At 37.0% G+C, this 23,118-nt stretch overlaps 1 protein-coding gene across 1 annotated transcript in view; it reads left to right on the top strand.

Annotated features, from left to right (window-relative positions):
* LOC111047646 (amidophosphoribosyltransferase) overlaps positions 1 to 23,118 on the top strand; it is a 64,471-nt gene that overhangs the window by 686 nt on the left and 40,667 nt on the right. The window contains exons 2-5 of the mRNA XM_039432461.1: positions 5,587 to 5,795; positions 8,152 to 8,273; positions 11,015 to 11,163; positions 14,318 to 14,573. Coding sequence (XP_039288395.1) covers positions 5,608 to 5,795; positions 8,152 to 8,273; positions 11,015 to 11,163; positions 14,318 to 14,573 — 715 coding nt within the window. The 5' untranslated portion in view covers positions 5,587 to 5,607. The remainder of the gene's footprint in view (positions 1 to 5,586; positions 5,796 to 8,151; positions 8,274 to 11,014; positions 11,164 to 14,317; positions 14,574 to 23,118) is intronic.

The raw sequence follows: 23,118 nt of genomic DNA on the forward strand, positions 1-23,118 counted from the left end.
GCTCTAACGATTTTCTTCAAATTTATATCATGGATAGCTATTTATAAGCCCTATCAACTGACATGAGTCTCATTTCTGGGAAAATTTCAGGAGCTCCGTAATATTCTTGAGAAAAATAGCATATAATGACTAAAAATCCATGTTTTTCACGGTTTTCTCAAAAACGGCTCTAACGATTTCCTTCAAATTTATACCATGGCTATTCATAAGCCCTATCAACTGGCATGAGTCTCATTTCTGGGAAAATTTCATGAGCTCCGTAATATTCTTGAGAAAAATGGCGGATAATGACTAAAAATCCATGTTTTTCACCGTTTTCTCGAAAACTGCTCTAACGATTTACTTCAAATTCATACCATGGATAGATATTCATGAGCACTATCAACTGGCATGAGTCTCATTTCTGAGAAAATTCCATGAGCTCCGTAATATTCTTGAGAAAAATGGCGGATAATGACCAAAAACCAGGTTTTTCACGGTTTTCTCGAAAACGGCTCTAACGATTTTCTTCAAATAGCAAGCCATGGGTAGCTATTCATAAGTCCTATCAAATGACATGAGTTTTTTCCTTGGAAAATTGCAGGAGCTCCGTAATATTCTTGAGAAAAATGGCGGATAATTACTAAAAAACCATGTTTTTCACGATTTTTTCAAAATAACTTGACCGATTTTTTTCAAATTCATACTCTGTATAGTTATTTATCAGCTCTATTAACTGGCATGAGTCTCTTTTCTGGGAAACTAATGGGGGGTCCACCCCATCCTTGAGAAATGGACTTTGTAACCTCCTTCTCGTGCATGAGGTAGGTAGGTAGAGCAGTTCATAAAAAGAACACATAGTCGAGATATTTCATCTGTAGAACAGCTGTTTTGACGACTTTAGAAAAATGACGACTAAAAAAATCATTGAATTTCACAATTTACACAAAGGAAAAAGTACTCTGAAAACAATTATATATACACATATACAAAAGTCTGATCGTAGTTTCGAATATGAGCAAGGAAAGTTTTGTGAGTGTACCACACCAGATTTTTTTGGAAAGCAATACTTTCCTTACGTATGGTAGTAGGGCAAGGAAAGTAAAAATCTAAAAGGAGAATTGAAATTTGGGCTTCCAGGTGCACGAGATTGATATTTTTAGAATCTTTGTCAAAATTCGGAGATCTAAATCATTCCCGTTTTTACTTTCCTTGCCCTATTACCATAGGTAAGGAAAGTATTGCTTTCCAAAAAAAATTAAGGTACCCTAATTTCATGTTTCCTATACGTTTCAAGGTCCTCTGAGTCCAAAAAAAATATTTTTGGGTGTTGGTCTGTGTGTGTGTATGTGTGTATGTCTGTGAACACGATAACTCCATTCCTAATTAACCGATTGACTTGAAATTTTAAACTTAAGGTCCTTATATCATTAGGATCCAACAATAAGAAATTCAATAAAATCCAATTCAAGATGGCGGAAAAAATGGCGGATAATTACTAAAAAACCATGTTTTTCACGGTTTTCTCGAAAACGGCTCTAACGATTTTCTTCAAATTCAAACCATGGATAGCTATTTATAAGCCCTATCAACTGACATAAGTCTCATTTCTGGGAAAATTTCAGGAGCTCCGTAATATTCTTGAGAAAAATAGCATATAATGACTAAAAATCCATGTTTTTCACGGTTTTCTCAAAAACGGCTCTAACGATTTCCTTCAAATTTATACCATGGCTATTCATAAGCCCTATCAACTGGCATGAGTCTCATTTCTGGGAAAATTTCATGAGCTCCGTAATATTCTTGAGAAAAATGGCGGATAATGACTAAAAAACCATGTTTTTCACCGTTTTCTCGAAAACGGCTTCAACGATTTTCTTCAAATTTAAACCATGGATAGCTATTCATAAGCCCTATCAAATGACATGAGTTTTTTCCTGGGAAAATTGCAGGAGCTCCGTAATATTCTCGAGAAAAATGGCGGATAATTACTAAAAAACCATGTTTTTCACGATTTTCTCACAAATAACTTGACCGATTTTTTTTCAAATTCATACCCTGTATAGTTATTTATCAGCTCTATCAACTGGCATGAGTCTCCTTTCTGGGAAACCAATGGGGGGTCTACCCCATCCTTGGGAAATGGACTTAGTAACCTCCTTCTCGTGCATGAGGTAGGTAGGTAGCGCAGTTCATAAAAAGAACACATAGTCGAGATATTTCATCTGTAGAACAGCTGTTTTGACGACTTTGAAAAAATGAAGACTAAAAAAATCATCGAATTTCACAATTATTCACACAAAGAAAAAGTACTTTGAAAACAATTTTATATACACATATACAGAAGTCTGATCGCAATTTCAAATATGAGCAAGGAAAGTTGTGTGAGTGTACCACACCAGATTTTTGTTTAATGTATTGCAATAAAATAGCTGACGGAGCAATAACTAAAAGGAGATTAATTACCAATGCTATACTTTCAACAATCATTTTTTTTATTACAAACAGTTGCTGCTAATTAGCCATTAATAATGTTTAATAACTATTGTCACCGTTACATTACATTACCGGTATTGATAAAATTGATGGTGTAACATCACGTGCACTTTATATTCTCACATTATCAAGAGTTTCAGTTGAATGACTGCGAAGTTTTTGGCCTGAGCTACTATCAGTATTGCTGGTGATAATATCAACAGCAGTATGTTGTTAGAATTATTTCAGCATTCCAACAATATCAGAATAACTCCTCAACAACCTATAAACAGTATCAAAAATACCAGCAACATCGATATTAAACATACTTATTTGATTTCAAATGACTTGTGATACATGCATTTTATTTGCCAATAACTTGACGAAATTACATTATGTTCTGTGACATTCTTCTGTGCTATCGGATGGGCACGTTAAAGTCTGTCTTGGCAAATATATACCGTAAAACCGGCTAACTTGGGATAGTAGTCTAACTTGGGACAGTTTAACTAACCACTTTCCTCCAATTCCAAATTACCAGCTGTCTGTGCAATTCATTCCGACTTCTGGCAATGTGGATTTGTTGGGAACATATCATTGAAAATATCTAATAACGTTTTGAACAACTGATCAACAGATACTTTTTTAACAGTCATAATCTACTATCTCTAACCTAGGAATTGAGCCTTCAATAACTTCTATTGTGAGCAAACAATTATTTTATCATTATTCAATTATTTTACAGTTTTAAGGTATTTTTATTATGAATATGAAACATATTATTCAAAATCTTATGTCCCAAGCTAGCATTCAACCACTCAATTGTCTCATTTTAGGCAAATCATATTGGTGTCCCAAGTTACCCAACCTCTGCGGGTAACTTGGGACACCATACTTTTTAATTTTCTTCAGAACAGGTTGAAATAATGATGAAATTGAATGTATATATATGAAGTATTATTAAAGACCTACCGTAAGTTTTGAGCACAGGAGAAATAAACTTTATTAAAATGATAATGAAACTCAATTTCAAGTCAAGGTTGAAAACTTTCCCAAGCTTGCCGGTTTGACGGTAACTAGCATGACTTATGAGATTCATTGACAGCTTCATTTATATATTCAGGCAAGGTGGAACTTCCGTCAGTGACTTCCGACCAATAAAAGCAATACGATTATTATTACTGTTCTGTTCTTATATATTTTGCTCTATATTATTGATTAATGTGTATCAATAAGGAATCATTCCTCTCGACTTTGTAATTTCTTTTCATAATCTCCCACATTATCTACTTACTTACTTGATAGTTGATCATCCATTATTGATAAATGAATGATCCATTCTTGAATAATCTAATATTCTACTCACTTATGTTGTATCACTCTGAACAAAGGAAAATACTTGGATACATTCTATCTTCAGAAGAACTGACTTACTATAAATTATAGGCATGCACTTGTACATTTATTTTCAAGTTCAGGTTATAATTTTAATTTTGTTTTTATAAAAATTTGTTATTTTTGAAAAGAACAGTGCTGTGACAAGAATGTGCTATGACTATGCAAGTTACAAGTTACAGTTCCTCTTAGATACTCTCCCACTGGAATAAATGCTTACCGGTATGTAAAAAAAAATATGTATTAGGAAGGTATTGTTGAAACACCTACAACTCTGAATTATATTTGAGAATGATGCCTATATGAGTTGTAGGTTTGTGCGAGAGTAATGGCCGGGATTATAATAGATGTCAGAATTTGGTGGTCTCCGAACTTCGGGAAAAGCGATAAGGACCGAGCGACATGGGGTGCTTTTCAGATGAGTCGGCATGGCAGAAGCTCTCCGATTGGTTGATTGGGTTCGGGAATCAGCTGATAATCAGCCCATCGGAGAGCTTCCTGCCATGCCGACTCGTCTGAAAACGCCTGGCTTGGCGCTAGCTGAGCTGGCCTCAGTAGGTAACCCTACCAACGAGAGAACTGATATCACAGTGGTTGGCTACCTAATCTGTGCAATTAGGTATGACTCTGAATCAAAACTACGCCCTAAATTTTCTGGTTTAGCAGTTTCATGACTGAGAATTTAACAGCTTTCTTCATTACTTAAACTACGGTACCTAAAACAATTATAACTATTACAAAAATATGAAATCCTGAATCTTATTTTTTCTTACCAGGACCTCTTCCTGGATTTAGATTGCCTGGTTCTCAGCGTAAAGTATTTCTATTGCGTTTATTCAATTTTATTAGTAATTTTTTCTCTTATATTCTATCGAAATTCTAAAATTTTCCTGGTCAAGTCGTAAAGTATATAGGTACGGTACCACAGTCCAAACTCCGCTGCGTCATCAAATGAACAAGTAATTCTATGCTTTGCTAACCTATGCTATTCTATTTTATCCTACATCTATTCTTTTCTGCTCTACTCTTCTCCTATTTAAAGGAAATTTTATTTTCCAACTTTAATTTAATTTTCGAATTAAAAACACTTGCGTGGAAACACTTACTTTTTGGCAATATGACGTCGTTTCGACTATTGGTCTTCTTCAGGCTGAGAGAACTGACTTTTGTTTCGAGTCTATTAGTGTTATTAAGGCTATCATATTGAAGCTAATATAACAGCTATAGTGATGTTCACGTTATAATGGCAGTATTTGATTAATATTGGTGTTGCTATCCTCCTCTATCATTCAACAAAGCAGAAGCGCTATCTTTTTCTACATAAAAACAAAATATTTCATCTCAATCATTAAAATGTAGGCCTATTATGTAACCATTAAAAAAAAATTCTTGACGAATAAAATATGATTGATTATTTCAAACAAGAATGCGAACAGTTTATATTAGATCAGATATACCGGTATCAGCTATCCTCCATAGAAGGCAGTGACAAGGTAGATAATCGGAAACGCTGCTCTCCTATCTTTCTCCACTGCCATTATAACGTGGACCTCACTATACACTCCATCACTCTATACACTATACACTCCATCACTCTATACACACTATAGATTCCATTCCCTCAGTCTGAAGATGACCATCAACAAGTCGATGCTGAAGTGTTTTCACTTCAAAAGTTTATTCTATTCTATTTGATATGTTCAGCTATTTGATCTAGTTATTGGAACTCGATTGCAGGTTAGATATCAGTAATCGAAAATGGATCCAGTGCCAAGAAGGAAGCAGTCTGTAGATGAGAGCAGTGACAATGAGCAGCAGCCAGAGGAGGTGATAACAGGGATGCGACACGAGTGCGGTGTGTTTGGATGTGTGGCAGCCAGCCCCTGGCCCACTCAGATCGATGTGGCTCAGGTCATTTGTCTGGGACTTGTCGCCTTGCAACACAGGTTAGCCAGGCAGCTCAGCGCACTATTTTCATGCAAGGCAAATATGCAATCAAATCTCCTAGATCATTAACAAAAATAATGGATAAAGTAATAAAATTTCAAATTATTAAATTCTTTAACTTGCATGGTATAATAGAAGACCACCAATTTGGATTAAAAAAAATGAATGCACTGGTAATCCTCTAATTAATTTCTCGAATTCTGTGGAGGATTTGTTGAATAAGGGAAAGAAAACACTTGCGGTTTTTCTTGATCTAGCCAAGGCTTTCAATACTGTGGCTCATAACCAATCACGAAATAAAGTGGATTGAGCAGGAATCAGAGGTACAACTCTGAGATTGTTTCAGAGCTACCTTGCGTATAAATCACAAACCCTTACTCTTGATGACTGTGTGAGTGATCTGCCTCTCTCCGGTTACGGTCTCCCTCAGCGAACAGTCTTATCGCCAATCGTATTCCTTCTTTATGTAAATGAGATACTTAGATTAGACTTGAATGAAGGTGTGGTATTCTCATTTGCTGACGATACTGGGGAGAGCACTTGGCAGAGAGTCTATGGAGCTGCCTCTATAGTGTGGTCCACGTTTTAATGGCAGTAGATAAAGATAGGAGAATAGCGATGCCGATTCTCTGCATTAATTAATTATATTTCTACACTGTCAAAAACATAATTGGCATCACTGTGGGCCTAGAAAAGGATAGTAACACCGGCTTTGTCGAATGATAGACAAGGATAGCAAAACCAAATTTGATCAAATACTGTCATTATAACGTGGACCTCACTATAGAAGCATCTTCACTCTGAAGAGATAGTTAGATGTTAACTCCCTAAGCTTGAATATTGAAAAACAAAATATATTGTTCTTTAAGAAATATCTCTGGGCATGAATATACAAATAATTGTACAAGTAAATTGCATATAAACTGTAATTTATTTGTTGATGTTTCCTGTTGATTTCCTGAGATTGAAAGGACTAGTCAAATGAAATATTTGGGCTTGATAATCGAGGAGGTATTCAAGTGGAGAAGGCATATCGAATACCTATGCAATAGATTGAGGTTTGTCTCCTATATTTTTTCAAATTGAGGCCAATACTTGTTTTTTCAAATTTAAGAATGCTTTATTTTTCAATTGTGCAATATCTGTTGAATTATGGCTTGGTGGTTTGGGAAGGTACTTATGACACTCTTTTGTTACCACTATTTATTGTCCAGAAGATGATCATAAAAACCATATTGAGTAAACCCATATTGTTCCCTTCAAAATTTGCATTCAGAGAACTGAGATTCATTTCAATCCGTCAACTCTATGTGGTTAGCATATTTAAATATTCCAATAAACTTAGAAGCTCATTTTCAAGAATTAATAATTATAAATCATAGAACAAGAACCAATTTGCATAGATATGTTACTTATGATTCTAATCTAACGGTCATTCGTAGGCAGCTTGCACACATTGCTCCAAAGATTGTAAATTGCATCCCGAACGAGCTCATGGGTGAACCTATTATTATAAGTTTGTCCCAATAAAATATTTAAAAAATGGATACTTCACAATTATTACATCTTAATATTGTATAAGACCAACATTTTTTTCAAGTTTTGAAACAATTCATTATTGTCAAGATTAATTTACAATCGATAGCCTTCGTGTTAAATTGAAAAACCCGGGGTTTTTGAAATAAAATGGAAAAATTGAAAAAGTCTCAAAATTTGAGGGTTTTAGGGTATTTTAGGAGTGAAGCCGCTCTCTGGTGTTTGAGAAAATTCCAGATTCGAAGTGCCCCAAAATACATATAAAACCAACTAGAAAAAATTTTCGGGTCCTTTTCCTGAAAAATGACTACCTATTTTACTGGTCCATTAGTTTGTTGTACCATAGACAAAAAATAGCGTAAGTAGATATCCCATGGTTTAAAGCGTTTATGCACTACCTCCGTAAACATATATGTGTACGTAAACATGTTTACGGAGGTAGTGGTTTATGTCGCAACTTTTACTGTTAACTCAAGCCGATTACTGTCGATTATTGTTGATTTTACTGTTTTGGCCGCGTGAGTGTAAACGGCACAATATGAGAGACTACCAGCGTCACACAGCTTCAAGAAGAAAGAACTATCTGGACTATCGGCTTGAGATAATAACAGTCAAAGTTGTGACATAAACGCCCTATTTAATGGGATATCTACTTTTGCTATTGTTTCTCTATGGTTTTGTACTCTAAACTGGACTGGAGACATTGCAATTTCTGACCCCAAATCTTGTGGCCTTGATGTTGGGTGTTTTGTAAAAGATAAGTCGACCTTCATTTATAGGTAAATGTTGAAATTACTCGTTTTTTGCATAATATTTCAGAGGACAGGAAAGTGCCGGTATAGTGACAAGTGAGGGCGGCAATACGAAAAATTTCCATGTGAAGAAAGGAATGGGAATGATTAATAGCGTTTTCAACGATGACGCAATGAAAAAACTAAAAGGTCAGTTGATTATAATGATACTTAGATTACTCTAAATCCAGCCCACCGAAACATTTATGTAACGCTGAAGCTGATCTGGCTACATTGCTGAAGTTGAAACAAAGTTCGTCATGTTTCAATCGATAACCTCTCTGGTTCATCTCATCAATTTAAACCAATTATCTTAGTTTGAACAAATTAATGTGAATGACATTATTTGAAAGTGCCAGCACATCAACATAATTCTTGCGAATTGTATTGTCAATAATGGAATTGTAGTCTGTTCAAATGCGTAGATATCGATTGAATTAGATGGATATACTGATATAACACTTTTTCAATTGAAATTTGAAAAAATGCTATAATTTTGATCTGTGAATTCTTTAAGTACAAGTGCAGGAGCCCAGCAGAGAGAAATATACTAATGTTGTAGGCTATTACATCTCCCAAATAGGCAATAGGACAGATTGTTATAAGGATTTGATACAAAATAACCTGTACTCCACAGTTTTGATGATTTATCCAACAGGATGTTTTAAAACCTCTTAGCACCCTAAAAGTCTCAGATATATAATTGTGATATAACTGTTGTATATGTAATTGAGAGTTTGTAGCTTAATTTGGAAAAGTAAGTAAAAGCTGGCCATCTATCATTTGCACGAATTCCTTCATGAGCAAGACAATTTTATTAAATAGTCATAATTGTTGTTTCATTAAAAGTAAAGAACCAGATGTAGTGCTTCCTATTTCTTAGTCTCACGTTTCCTAGGTCTTATTTCTATCTTAAATTTCCAGTTTCAATATTTTCTTACGTTGCTTCTACACAAATATTCAATTATTGTAATGGAATTTAGTTCGCTGGAGTACACCGATATTCACTTCATGTATGGAGCAGCTCTTGGCAATGCGACCAAAGCAAGAAGAATGTATGCAGCTGCATTTCCAAACCGCCGTCTCCCTTCCGACAAGGTGTTCACAAGAACTCACAATCGGCTGAGAGAAGTTGGTTCATTTGAACGGAACAGGGTAATTGCTGGTAGGCCTCGAGCAGTTCGAAATGTTGCTTTTGAAGAGGAAGTATTGCAGAAATTCGATTTCAATCCTAGAACGAGTACGAGAGCAGTTGCAAAGCAAATCAATTCAAGTGCTTCTTCTGTGTGGCGTGTACTAAACAAGGAAAGACTTCACCCCTTCCGCTTTCAAAAAGTTCACTCATTGGTTGAACGCGACTATGAGCCAAGAGTAAACTGTGCCCGTTGGTTTCTTCAGCAAGACATTATCCAACCAAATTTTCTAGAAAATGTGTTATTTACCGATGAGCTTTACAAGAGCTTTACAAGAGAAGGAATCTTCAACTCTCGCAACAGTCACGTCTGGGCCTTAGACAATCCTCATGAGGTCAAAGTGCGTGGTTATCAGCATAGATTTTCGCTGAATGTTTGGACGGGTATCTTAGGTAATCGCGTGATTGGACCATACATTCTTCCTAATCGTCTGAATTCTCCCACGTACATTACTTTTTTAAGAGACATACTACCAGAACTTTTGGAAGATGTGCCTCTTGCAAACAGATATAATATTTGGTTTCAACATGATGGTGCCCCTGCTCATTTCGGAAATGTTGTTACGGACTTTCTGAACATGACCTATCGTCAGTGGTGGATTGGGCGGGGTGGACCAGTACCGTGGCCCGCACTTTCACCTGACCTCAACCCTTTAGATTTTTTTTTCTGGGGCCATATGAAAGACCTTGTTTACAGCACGCCAGTAGAAAACGAAGAAGACCTTGTGACAAGAGTGGTTGCTGCAGCAGGTGCCATTCAAGATGATGAAAATGCTTTTATAGCAGTTCGACGGTCCATGATTGAAAGGTGTAGACTGAGTAATCAAGTTGAAGGACGGCATTTTGAGCAATTGCTGCATTAGTATCAGTGAACCGATTTGAGTGAAATTAATATTTTTCAATGTAAAATAAAATTTGGAGGAAAGTTATTCTTGTATATTTCTGTAATAAGAACGGTTTTCATGAAATTATAAAAAAAAATAATATTGATCTTTAAATGGTGAAAAGTGGTCATGCATGCAGTACGAAAAAAATTAATTTCTCTGTTATTCTTCGACCAATCTTAATAAATTAGGTATCATTGGAATTGGAAAAAATTTGCTAACTTTTTTGTCTCTTGTAAATTTTCTGTAAAATGGACGGTTTTCGAGATATACGCCATCAAAAATTTAAAATGGCCGCCATTTTGAAAAATTTCAACGAAAAAATTTTTTTTTATTTTTTATAGTTGAGTCTTTATAGCATAAATATTCATGCCAAATTTTAGATCAATACAACATTTCGTTCTTGAGATAAAAATTTTTAAGTGAAAAAAACAAAATGGCAGCTATAAGGATAACCGCTGAGTTTTGGACACTTCAAATATGACATTTGTAGTCTCCTAGCATCCAGGTACAATACCCTAAAATTCTCGACACTACTTCTGAAACACCCTGTATATTTCTCACCCAGGAACAATGCCGTAGAATATTGGAGGGAGTTCGGAAACACTCTGTATAATAGCAGTAGGCTATTACAATAGTATTAGAATATTATTGTAATTTACTAGATTTCATTACATGTGTAATGTTGGCCCCTTCAATAAATAATTTACTCATTTATAATTATCAAAGATGTTATCTTCCTCCAGAAATGCTCATTAATGATTCTCGTAAGTTTCAAATTCAATGATATACAACGGTTTGTCTGGTTTGTACAGGTAACTTGGGTATTGGTCACACCAGATATTCGACTAGTGCCGCATCTGAGGAGGTGAACTGCCAACCATTTGTGGTGCACACAGCCCACGGTATCCTTGCAGTGGCGCATAACGGTGAAATTGTTAATTGCGATAAATTAAGAAATTTGGTGAGTGGTCATTAGATAAGGTTCACTATTAATAAACGCACAGAATCGCAATTTTATCAAAATTCGGCCTCTATAAAGGTTGGAAGAAATGGCGTACAATTAAAATTAGTCGTAAATATTTGGTAATAATCCAACACCGATCAATTTTTATGTGCAGCTTATCAAGCTGTGTATTCTTTTGATGTCTGCTTCAACACTTTTCGTTGTATATCGTAAAATTGGATACTACATAATCTAGTTGGTTTGAGGATAAGTCAATTCATTATATGATTCACTAATTGGTTGAATCTTGCAATTCAATATAAATCGATAACTTCATGATTCCGAAATTGTTATTACTTGATTTTTCATCGCAATTAGAAAGTAGATAGCAAATCTATAATTTCTGAAAAAGTATTTTTATCTAAGTAGGTAATCAAATGTTGAGCAAAAACCATATATTTGACAAAAATTTGATTATTGGATTTTGGTATTTGATTAAGAATTATTATTTTTGATTGAAGAACATGAAACAATAAGAACTGTCAATATTATTCTCTCTTAGAATGCAATGCTTAATCGTACTTTTTATTCCATCTATAGTGATTATATAATAAAATATTACATTTCAGTATCTGCAAAATAGAACTCAAATTTCATCAATTAATGCGTTGAATTTAAAGCGTCTGTCTTTGCAGATTATTTCAGTATCTAGAAATAAATTACATTCACAAATTAGGCTTAACTGTTGTGTTTCTTTGTTCTCAAACATTGTATCAATTTTTTATTTTATTTTCATCTCCAAGTCCCAATTTTTATTGGATCAGTGACTGAACATAGGCAAAGTATATAAATACATTCCTGCACTGATCCACGCTCATCAATTGGCTGCGCTTACAAAAAGCATATAATTTTCTGAGTCTAATTTTGACACACTGAACATGTTGCCCCCAACTTAACTTGTTGTCTATTATTACACCCAAATACTTTGTAATTATCAAACATGGTCAATGGTGACTCAATCACAATCCTGCATTGTCATAAGCATGCATTTTTAATATTAATGGGCCAGGATCAGCTTTGTTTCTAGTTACTATTGGCATGTAGGCTACCATATTTAGTTTTGTTTAAATTGACAGTCAGGTCGTTGTGGTCAACTCAGTTTTTTATCCTGGAAAGGTAAATTGATGCGCTACAGTAGATTCTCTCCAAAGTGCCTCCAGTCCACACCAATACTGGGTCATCAGCAAATAAAAACAATTTTCCATTCAACTGTAATGTTGAATGATTATTTATGTAAATAAGAAAGAGTAGAGGTCCTTCCTTAAACTACTCCAAACTCAGGTTCTACTGATTTCACCATCAATAGAAACATACACTGCTGTCGATAATTGAAGTAGCTTTTGAATCACTGTAGTAGTGAATCATTCTTAATTCAGCCATTTCGAGTTTGATGATTAATTTAGTTCTATATACGGAATCATAGACCTTTGCCAGATCTAGAAATAATATTGATACTTTATTTTCAATATTAACATCATTTGAAATGAACTTTGTCAAGTCAATAAGAGCATCATACTGTAAGTATTCCTGGATTCTTAAAACCCATATTGGGTTTCAAAGATCACATTATTTACGGTGAGGTAGGCTACTTTGATAATTGTGTCTTCATACATTTTCCAAGAATTTTTTACATTGTAACAACGAAGAAATTTGTCTATAGTTGGGAAATTCGTTTTTTGGCCTCCAAATTGGATTCACTATAGTTGGTTTAAGAGCTTTTGGGAAACGACCCATTTCAATGTTAAAATTAACCCAGCCATATCAACATAAGTTTCTTCAATTGAGAAAATAATAGGGTCTTCCAGAGATTATATAGGGACTTCCTATTTTTGACAGCTGATTGCGGCCGTCTAGTTAAATCTACAGGCATCCAATTGGTTCTCACCAATTCAGAATTTCTTGTCGAATTGCCATGAACAGTCGTAACGTTCAACAGCCGCAAATGCAAATGATAGAATTGTTTTATAAAAATAAACATTGTTTTAAGCAAGCGTTGTTTCAAGCGAGCTTCGCCTATTTTACGGTCGCGATAATTGTCCTTTCATGAGGACTACTTGCTTTGTGGTGAACACATTTCGGTGAATGTTCGAACAGCACCATTTAGACAACGAAGTCTGCCAAGAATATTGTCGCTTTACATGAGAATGTGCAGAAGAATCAGCGTCAGTCATCACGCACAACATCTCGGCTTCTCTGTGATTTCAACATGGCTGATAAAGCCAATGATTATCGAATCCTTGTGGTCCAAACTGGACGATATGGACGTGAACAATATTTCATTTTAACAGGAGCGTGCAATGTGCCAGACAGAGCACAGCGCACATTGGCATTCTGGATTGTCAATTTCCAGACATGTTCATTTCATGCAGAGACGAAGTCAACTAAAATCATGTCATTTGTCCCGCTAAAATTTTTCTTGTACGGCTATGCTAAGTCACAGTCTACAGTCACAGCCAATATAAGCAGTCGACCATTGATGCTCAAAAAGTCAACATTACCGAAGCTGTCAATGAAATCAAGTCCGAATTGTGTGCCAGATTGATGGACAAATTGACTTTTTGATTTTCGCCATCCCCCGAAGCCATTCAAACTTTCTCATATTCCATGAATAATGGCATTAATAGGCCTTCTAAACAAAATGTTTTGTCGGTATCTCATACACAGCTTGTTCCATTCAATTTTAAAGATACGAAGCGTCTAATGAAAATCCCTATAGTTTCGGTTGTGACAACATTATCAAAACCTAGTAAACTCTATCCTAGTCCTAGTGGATATACCCATACTAGAGGAGTATACGTGTACCCATTCCCGGTGTGAACTAGTCTTATAAATAGAATTTGTTTCTTCAATGTTTGTTTATTTGTTCAGAATTTGTTTATCAATCTGATTATCACAAGGAATTTCCTCGGGAGTACCAAATTTCTCTAAACTGTTGTCATTCCAGTTTGGATTTGGATTAGAAGTATTATAGATTTTGTTCATAATATACCTATATTATGTTGAATTAATTTTTATAAATTATGTTCAATTATTGTGAAGATATATTATTTGGAATAGTTATTCTTTTATCACTAATAAAATTATCTACTATACTATAATATCATTGTTTCAGGTATTATCACGAGGAGTGGGTCTATCGACTCGGTCAGACAGTGAGCTGATCACACAGGCGCTTTGCCTCACTCCTCCAGGGTGCGAGAGAGACGGAGAACCCGACTGGCCGGCACGTATCAAGAATCTGATGAAGCTCGCCCCTCTCTCTTACTCGCTCGTTCTCATGGAGAAAGATCGCATCTTCGGAGTGAGAGATCCCTATGGCAACCGACCGTTGTGCCTAGGAAAAATAGTTCCCGTCAACAGCAAAAACGGTTAATAATATTCATTTTTCATCCTTATTAAATTATTCTATAAAATAATTTAAATATCCTATAAAAGAATATCCTAATGAAAAACATTGATGTGAGATCCTTGGAGCCTGTTAACCATTCATATGATCTCCCGATGACTACCCCAATCGCACCCCCCCCCCTCACAGGTTAGAGTCCTGGATCCGCGCCTGCACAACTGGGTTTGTGATGAATAATATTGCTTGTTAGCTGCTTCCTTTTTTCAAGACTCCTCAACTTCTATGAAAAAGGCTTCAGATCTAATAAGTAAATCTGAGTAGCCAAGTAATATCTAAGGTACATCTAAGGGAAACCCGTTAATTAAAAAAAAAAATAAAGATATCAATGCTCAATTTTTAGTTTAATTCTCAATTTTTAATTTAAAAATGATTTTTGTGTGTCTTGAATTGTGAATTGAGTGTGTAATTGATGAATGTTGAGTGACACATAACCTAGCTACATTTGGACTGTTGCATAAATTAGAATTGAAACCGTTTTGGGCTTATAAGCCTGTGGTACTTTTCTGTCAGTTGTGTAATTTATTCTGAATGATTAAATTCCATGTGTTCATAATTAATGTATCTTCACAAGACACGGCTTGCTTTGTTTTTTCAATCATGTTTCACAGTCATCGCACTCTTATTCTTGGTGGTGTTCTAAGGAATAAGCCAGGAGCGAGTGAACCAGACTCGAGCAGCTCATATTATTGTTAGCAGTAGTGTTTAAGGTTTTTATACTTATTTATTTAATTTTTTAATACTTTCCTAATAAAAAACAATTCTTAAAAATAAATCAGCAGAAATAAGTAGAATTGAATCTTTCCTATTAGACAGCCAGGCACGTATCCAGGCACGCTTGAGGGGCTTCAGCCCCCCCCGAAATTTTCAGTAATTTTTTTTTTCAGATTGAATATATTTTTCAATATTTTGTTTTACACTTTTTCTACTAAGTTCAATACTTTCAGTGATTGGTCTGGCCAGAGCATTCGAATCGTAGCGCCAAAATCCCAGACTACAGTTCTGCCAATAGCAGGCTTGTTTGCGCCAGCGCAGATCATCCAGCTGTTTTGCCTTGTCATTCTAGTTTTCAGTTTTGTTTCGTTCAGTCGTTCTTGTCTTGTCTCGTCCCCGTTGTTGTGAAGACCGAGTTTGTATTTTTGTCATGTAATTTCGATCGGAAATTTCTTGTAGATAATTGTTTGAGTGTAGTGTGTGTGATTTATGAGTATAACAGCGTAAATAGTGTTAAATTGAATTAATTTGAATTGGATTTGAATTTATAAAGAATCCAGTTTGAGCTTTGTTCAAAACCCAGTACATAGCCTGCAAGTTGAACACAGAATCAACGAAAAGACAGCCCAGAAGCCAGACCTGTCTTATTCCCAGATTTTCATCCCACCCTGAACCTGACCAAAACACCTAATAAAGGCTTGAAAGGGCAAGTAGACAAGATTGGATTAAATCTGGTGAGTTTTTGCTCTTTTTTATTGTTCATTAATGCAGAGTTTAACTGTACAAATAACCTGGCTCAAATTGAAGATTAAATTTTGCCCCTTGTTTGTATTTGATTATTTAAATAGTAAATTACAGTCCTCTAGTAGCTCTAGCCTGAGCTTTGTTCAGAACATTTATGATCCTGCCGAGCCGGAATGAATTTAAATTTGTAATTTGTTGATTAATTCACACACATTGGATTTAAGCAGTTTTCGTATTTGTCCAATGTTGGCATGTTGAGAATGGTCTGATCTATGCTCAACTTAAGTTTGTTGTAGCCTTGTTCTAGAGCAAGGTTTCTTGTCAATTTGTATTTGTCTGAAATTAAATTTTTTCAGTTAGAATTGTAATTTTCCTGAAACTAGGCTCATTGTGCTCTTTTTCGGGAATTTGTTTGTTTGTTGGATTTTGTATTGTCCATTTTGTTATACATGTTAGTGAAGGTTAATCACCAGCATGAATTTGTTTGTTCAATTCAACAAGTTATCGTTTGTTTGTGAGTTGTTGGAAGAACATTCATCTAATCATATAGTTTTGTCTTCAGCAGTAACTTATCTTGTGAATTGATAATCAAAGTTTAACTTTGATAACTTACTAGTCGTGATTCTTCCTTCCATTTAGTTTTGAACTCATTCTTGTTTTATTGTCTGTTGTTTTGTATTGTCGGGGCTGAATTGTTTTGTGTATGAGTTCAAGATGGAGGAAAAATTACAGAAACAAATCAGGGTGCATCGCGCTAAACTGGAACAATTGTATGCCAGATTGCAAAGAATTTATGAACTGTCTAAAAATGTCTCTGATCCAAAAGTTGCTGAGCAATTTTCAATCTTGTATCCTCGGGTGTCTCAGACCATTTCGGATTATGAAAAGACAGAATTAGTGGTTAATGAGTTGGAACTTGAGTTGAATAAAGATTATGTTGTAGCATTCAACGACTCACACCTAGATCTGTTTCAGTATATTGAAGTAGCGGCTAACACTCTCAAACAGAAAGAGGCGACTGATGCTATTGCTCAATCTTCGGCAGCTTCAGCAGCTAGTGCACAGCCGGTCGTGTCCGAGTCGGTACTGTCTAAAATCGACCTTCCGAAATTTGATGGGAACCAGACTCAATGGTTGGTGTTTTATGAACTATTTAAGGCATTGGTACATGACAACAAGAGTTTGAACGATCAGCAGAAGGTCCAATATCTTGTAAGTAGACTTACTGGACAAGCAGCAAATATTTGTCGTCATTTGCCACCATTGGCTAACAATTATCAAATAATTTGGCAGGCATTATTGACCCGCTATAACGATCCACGGGCGCAAGTCGATGCCTATTTCAAACAAATTTTTGAATTTCGTCCAATAAAATCAGAATCAAAGGCAGGTTGTATTGCGATTTTGGATGGGTTTTGCAGTTCAATCAATGCAGTGAAGAGATTGCGACTCACTGATTTGTCAGACTCGATATTCCTCTATCATGGCTTGAGATTGCTGGATCCAAGTTCTTGTAGAAATTTTGAATCGGCCGTCCGTGACAAGGCTATGCCAACTTATACCGATTATGTCAAATTCATTGAAAAGCAAATTAAGACTCTTCCTTCTGATGAGAAACAGACTGAATCGTTTAATATGAGGCACAAAAAGGATAATAAATCAAAGGTGTTTGTGGTTCAATCTAATGATTCATCTAACGATGCATCTAGTAAAAATCCCAATTGTCTGAAGTGCTCAAAACCGGGTCATCGGTTAGTAGATTGTGCAAGTTTCTTGAAAATGACTCCTTGGGATCGTTATTGTTTGATTAAAGGAAAGTTTTGTTGTTTTCGTTGTCTTGATGTGGATCATTTGAGTAGAGATTGTCGTAGTAAAACTCAGTGTGCTCAATGTCGAGAATCTCATCATTCTTTATTGCACTTTTCCAGATCAAGTTCCAATGAAGGTGTTGCGTCCTCGTCGAACTCCAAGGCAGGTGGCACATCACCTATTAGTTGTTGTTCTACATCCAACGATGTAGAAAATTCGACCGTTGTGTTGTCGACCGTCACTGCACATGTTCGAGATTGTAATGATCAGCTTTGTGATGTTCGTTTCTTGATTGACACCGGGAGTCAGTGTCATTTTGTTACAGCCAAATTGTGTCGGCGTTTGAGACTACCATTCCAGCCCATGAAAACCGTTGTTCGTGGATTCGGTGGTGGTACTAGTGAAGTTCGAGGTCGTACTTGTGTGTCGATTCAGTCGAAGTTGGATCCTACCGTCAAGTTTTCGATGGATGCCACAGTGGTAGATAAAGTCATCGACAAGTTGCCTTCTTGTGAAATCGACAGATCCAAACTTCATCATCTTGAAAATCTCACACTGGCTGACGACAAATTCTACCTTCCTAGTAGAATAGATGGCATCATTGGTGCGGAGTTAGTTCCTCACTTGCTACGTGGGAGTCCTAGTACAGGTGAATCGCACGAATTGATGACTGTTAATAGTGTCTTTGGTCACATTCTGATGGGGAGAGCGCCGATTCTCACTTCAACAACGAATGTGTCGAATTGTTTTACAGCCATCTGTAGTCCATTCGTTAGTAGTCCATCGTTGGATAGTTTTGTGGAACGTTTTTGGGAGTTGGAATCGTGCCCTGCACCAAGCTGTCAACTGAAACCGGAAGAGTTGGAGTGTGAGGTAAATTTTCGGAAGTCTGTACATCGTGTGAATTCTGGTCGTTTTGTTGTTGCCTTGTCATTTGCGGAGCCGCCCAGCAGCTTGGGAGATTCGTATGCTGTCGCCGAACGCAGACTGCTGACTTTGAGAGACGACTAGAGCTTGACAGCAATACTCGTATTTCATATCATGAAATATTGATCGATTACCTACGTCAGGGTCACATGTCGTTTGTAGCAGATCAGACAGACCGAGGTGGTTACTACATACCGCATCACGCCATCGTGAAAGCAAGCAGCACTACCACGCCCATCCGAATTGTATTTGATGCTGGTTCCAGAACATCATCGGGTTTGTCATTGAACCAGGTTCTTCATGCTGGTCCCAAATTGCAGACTGACATTTTTGTTTTGTTAGTTAATTTTCGTTTGTTCCCAATTGCACTAACTGCCGACATTAAACAAATGTATCAACAGATATTAGTGGAGGATTCCTGCTGTCGTTATCAGCGTGTATTGTGGAGATTTTTGCCGGAGGATCCAATCGAAATTTATCAGCTCAATTGTGTTGTTTTTGGTGTTTCAAGCTCTCCATATTTGGCGCTTCGCACCGTCCACCAGCTTGTAGAGGAGGATGGAAATTGTTTTCCAGCAGCCAAGGCGAGAATACCAAGAGACATGTTCATGGACGACTTAGTCACATCTGTCGCCACAGAGTCAGAGGCCGCGGAGCTGTATCGTCAGTCCAAGCAGCTGTTTGAGGGAGGAGGTTTCTCGCTCACAAAGTGGACTTCAAATTCACCATCAATGTTGGAGAAATTCTCGGAGGAAGAGAAATCGTTTTCGTACAAGGATTTCGAAGCAGACAACTCCTTGGCTATCTTGGGATTGAATTGGCAACCTAATACTGATCTGTTTCAGTTTTCAGTCAAGAGTGGTGAGGTCGTCGCTACTAAGCATTCTATTCTGTCAGTGATGGCTCGTATCTATGATCCACTTGGTCTCTTGTCACCGTTTACATTATTTCTGAAATGTCTTGTCCATTAAACTGTGGAAATTAGGAGTGGATTGGGACGAGAAGCCGCCTGAGTCTATCTGCACTCTTTGGGAGAATTGTCAAAAAGAGTTGCCACTATTGTTGAAATTTTCTGTTCCACGTCACGTTGGTTTGTTTCAGGATTCTCACATCAGTTTGATTGGTTTTTATGATGCATCATTGTCTGGTTATGGTGCAGTTATCTATCTGAAGTCGCAGAAGGAGAGCGAGGAGCCAAGAGTTGTATTATTGTGTTCAAAGTCCAAGGTAGCACCATCTAAAGTTGTTTCAATACCTTGTTTGGAGTTGTGTGCGGCACTCTTGTTGGCAGAGCTCATGAATTCAGTAGTCACTATTATTAGTGAACGTTGTCATGTGTCTCGTATTGTCACACTCTCTGATTCGACAGTCACCTTGTGTTGGATTAATGCTCCATCCGCGAAATGGCAAACTTTTGTTGGTAATCGCATCGCAAAAATACAGGATTCTTGTATACAGGAGTGGATGCATGTTGCCGGAATTGAAAATCCCACTGACTGTTTGTCTAGAGGTTTATCACCAGTTGAGCTTGTGAACTTTCCGTTGTGGCTCTCAGGTCCATCATGGATAGCAGAGGACGAATGCGATTGGCCCGTCCGAACTCAAATGGAAGAGATCGTGGATCCACCGGAGGCGAAAAAACCGTCAGTGTTGACAGTCACAAAATCTCCTGATTGTAACAGCAATGCAGTATATTCATTGATTGGTCGTTGTTCGGATTATGGTCGTCTTTTGAGAATTGTAATTCTTGTTCTCAAATTCTTACGAATCTTACCCCAATCAGAAGAATCAGATTTCGATGTTGCTGAGAGGTATCTATGTAAAGTGGTACAGAAGATACATTTTTCATCTGAATTTGTGCAATTGGAGAAGGGAGGAGATTGTTCTATGCGCCTACGTCGCCTGTCTCCATTCATTGATAAAGGTGTGATTCGCGTCGGCGGTCGTTTGTCTCATGCTGGACTGGAATTTGAGACTTGTCATCAGATGATCTTACCAAAATCCGACACTTTCGTATCGATGTTGATTGATTATCATCACAAGAAGAATTGTCATGCTGGACCTTCGTTATTGTTGTCCTTGATCAGACAGAAATTCTGGATACTGTCTGCTCGCTCTATTATTCGTATTTGTATCTTTAAGTGTAATCGTTGTTTCCGTGTTCAACCTAGTAATAATGAAATTATATCCACTCCCAACTCAATAGTTGTGGTGATTGTTGCATTTTTTCTTTGTGTTGTTTTTTGGTGTTGGTGTTTTTGTTCTTTTTGGCATGACTGGATTTTTTCCTTTCTGTGGTTTTTTCAGTTTTTGTAACTTGGCTGAAAAATAGTTTTTCAGAGGCGGGGGTATGGTCTGGCCAGAGCATTCGAATCGTAGCGCCAAAATCCCAGACTACAGTTCTGCCAATAGCAGGCTTGTTTGCGCCAGCGCAGATCATCCAGCTGTTTTGCCTTGTCATCCTAGTTTTCAGTTTTGTTTCGTTCAGTCGTTCTTGTCTTATCTCGTCCCTGTTGTTGTGAAGACCGAGTTTGTATTTTTGTCATGTAATTTCGATCAGAAATTTCTTGTAGATAATTGTTTGAGTGTAGTGTGTGTGAATTATGAGTATAACAGCGTAAATAGTGTTAAATTGAATTAATTTGAATCGGATTTGAATTTATAAAGAATCCAGTTTGAGCTTTGTTCAAAACCCAGCACATAGCCTGCAAGTTGAACACAGAATCAACGAAAAGACAGCCCGGAAGCCAGACCTGTCTTATTCCCAGATTTTCATCCCACCCTGAACCTGACCAAAACACCTAATAAAGGCTTAAAAGGGCAAGTAGACAAGATTGGATTAAATCTGGTGAGTTTTTGCTCTTTTTTATTGTTCATTAATGCAGAGTTTAACTGTACAAATAACCTGGCTCAAATTGAAGATTAAATTTTGCCCCTTGTTTGTATTTGATTATATAAATAGTAAATTACAGTCCTCTAGTAGCTCTAGCCTGAGCTTTGTTCAGAACAGTGATCATAATAATGTTGGATAAAAATGTATTAGTACAGCCTAGCCCCTAAAACTATTTTAGTGGTGCAGCATAAACACAACAATTCCATTTTGTCCTATTCCCTCATTCAATTCTTTTCCCATGCTCCTTCCAACTTTTTTATTCTCACCAACAGCTGATTCTCAGCCAATCAGTGGGCATTCTGAGTGTCAGCTGGTAAAACCTAAACCAGTAGGCAAGTCTATGACAAAAATATAGCCCCCTGTGGGTTGGGGGAGCTTTGAGTCAAACATTGTACTCAAGAATGTGTTGAAAACCAGAATTCAGCCACAGTATCCCTGCTTGTCATAGGAAGCGACTAAAAGGGACCCCAAGGCAACTCCAGAAGTTGCCTAGCCTTCAAACCCACGGGATCTGTCCCATCAGGGCAGTTTTAGAGGGGCAAAAGGAAAAACCCAAGAGACCAGAGATGGGTGAAACTCCAGGCACAAATTTGGGTCAAGAGGCTGAGTCGAGGGTGACCAGGTGCCCTAGTGGCAATTTGGTGACCCCTCCTTCAGCGGAAGGACCTACAAAAATGCCAGGAGTGGAAATCACGTAGGTCACGAGTTTGTGGGTGGAGAGGCCAAAACTCACCACTGCTCAAAGAAGGGCGGCCACTCATGCAAAACTCTTGACCCTGCAAAGTTTCGGAGGGACAAAAAGGAAAAAACCCAAGAGAACAGATGTGTGAAGCTCCAGGAACAAATGTGGGGTCAAGAGGCTGAGTCAAGGGTGGCCAGGCACCCTAGCGGCAACTTGGCCACTCCTTCCTCAGCGGAAGGACCATCAAAGAGGGCCAGGAGTGGAACTCACGTTACTCACGTAGGTCACGAGGACTAATCAGTCTGAAGAGACTGCCAAGCATATCACACTGGATTGCGACAAGCAATGGGATGTTAGCTTAGCATAGGGAAAAACTCCTGGTTCTTGTAAAGGACACAGGTATTGGTTTGCCTAACCAACATACTACTTGGGAACACAATAAGCTTCGGTTAACGTGTGGGGTTCTTTGAACCTTTTAATCCGTTCCTTCAAAAATAATAAATAGTTGACAAATATCTATTCTCAGTTTATTATTATAGAAAATTATGAAATACCCGTTTTTATAAAACATGACTTGTTAAGAGTATTAATTCCATTCTCAAGTGTCAAAATGAATTATACAGAAACCTGCACATAATAATAACAACCTGGATGATTACACAGTGAGCTGCAAAATAATTCATTTTGACTCTTGAGAATGGTATAAAATACTGGTCGTGTTACATACTAGAATATAACAAG

This window comes from Nilaparvata lugens, chromosome 7, assembly GCF_014356525.2.
Source record: "Nilaparvata lugens isolate BPH chromosome 7, ASM1435652v1, whole genome shotgun sequence".
Classification (NCBI taxonomy): Eukaryota; Metazoa; Arthropoda; class Insecta; order Hemiptera; family Delphacidae; genus Nilaparvata; species Nilaparvata lugens.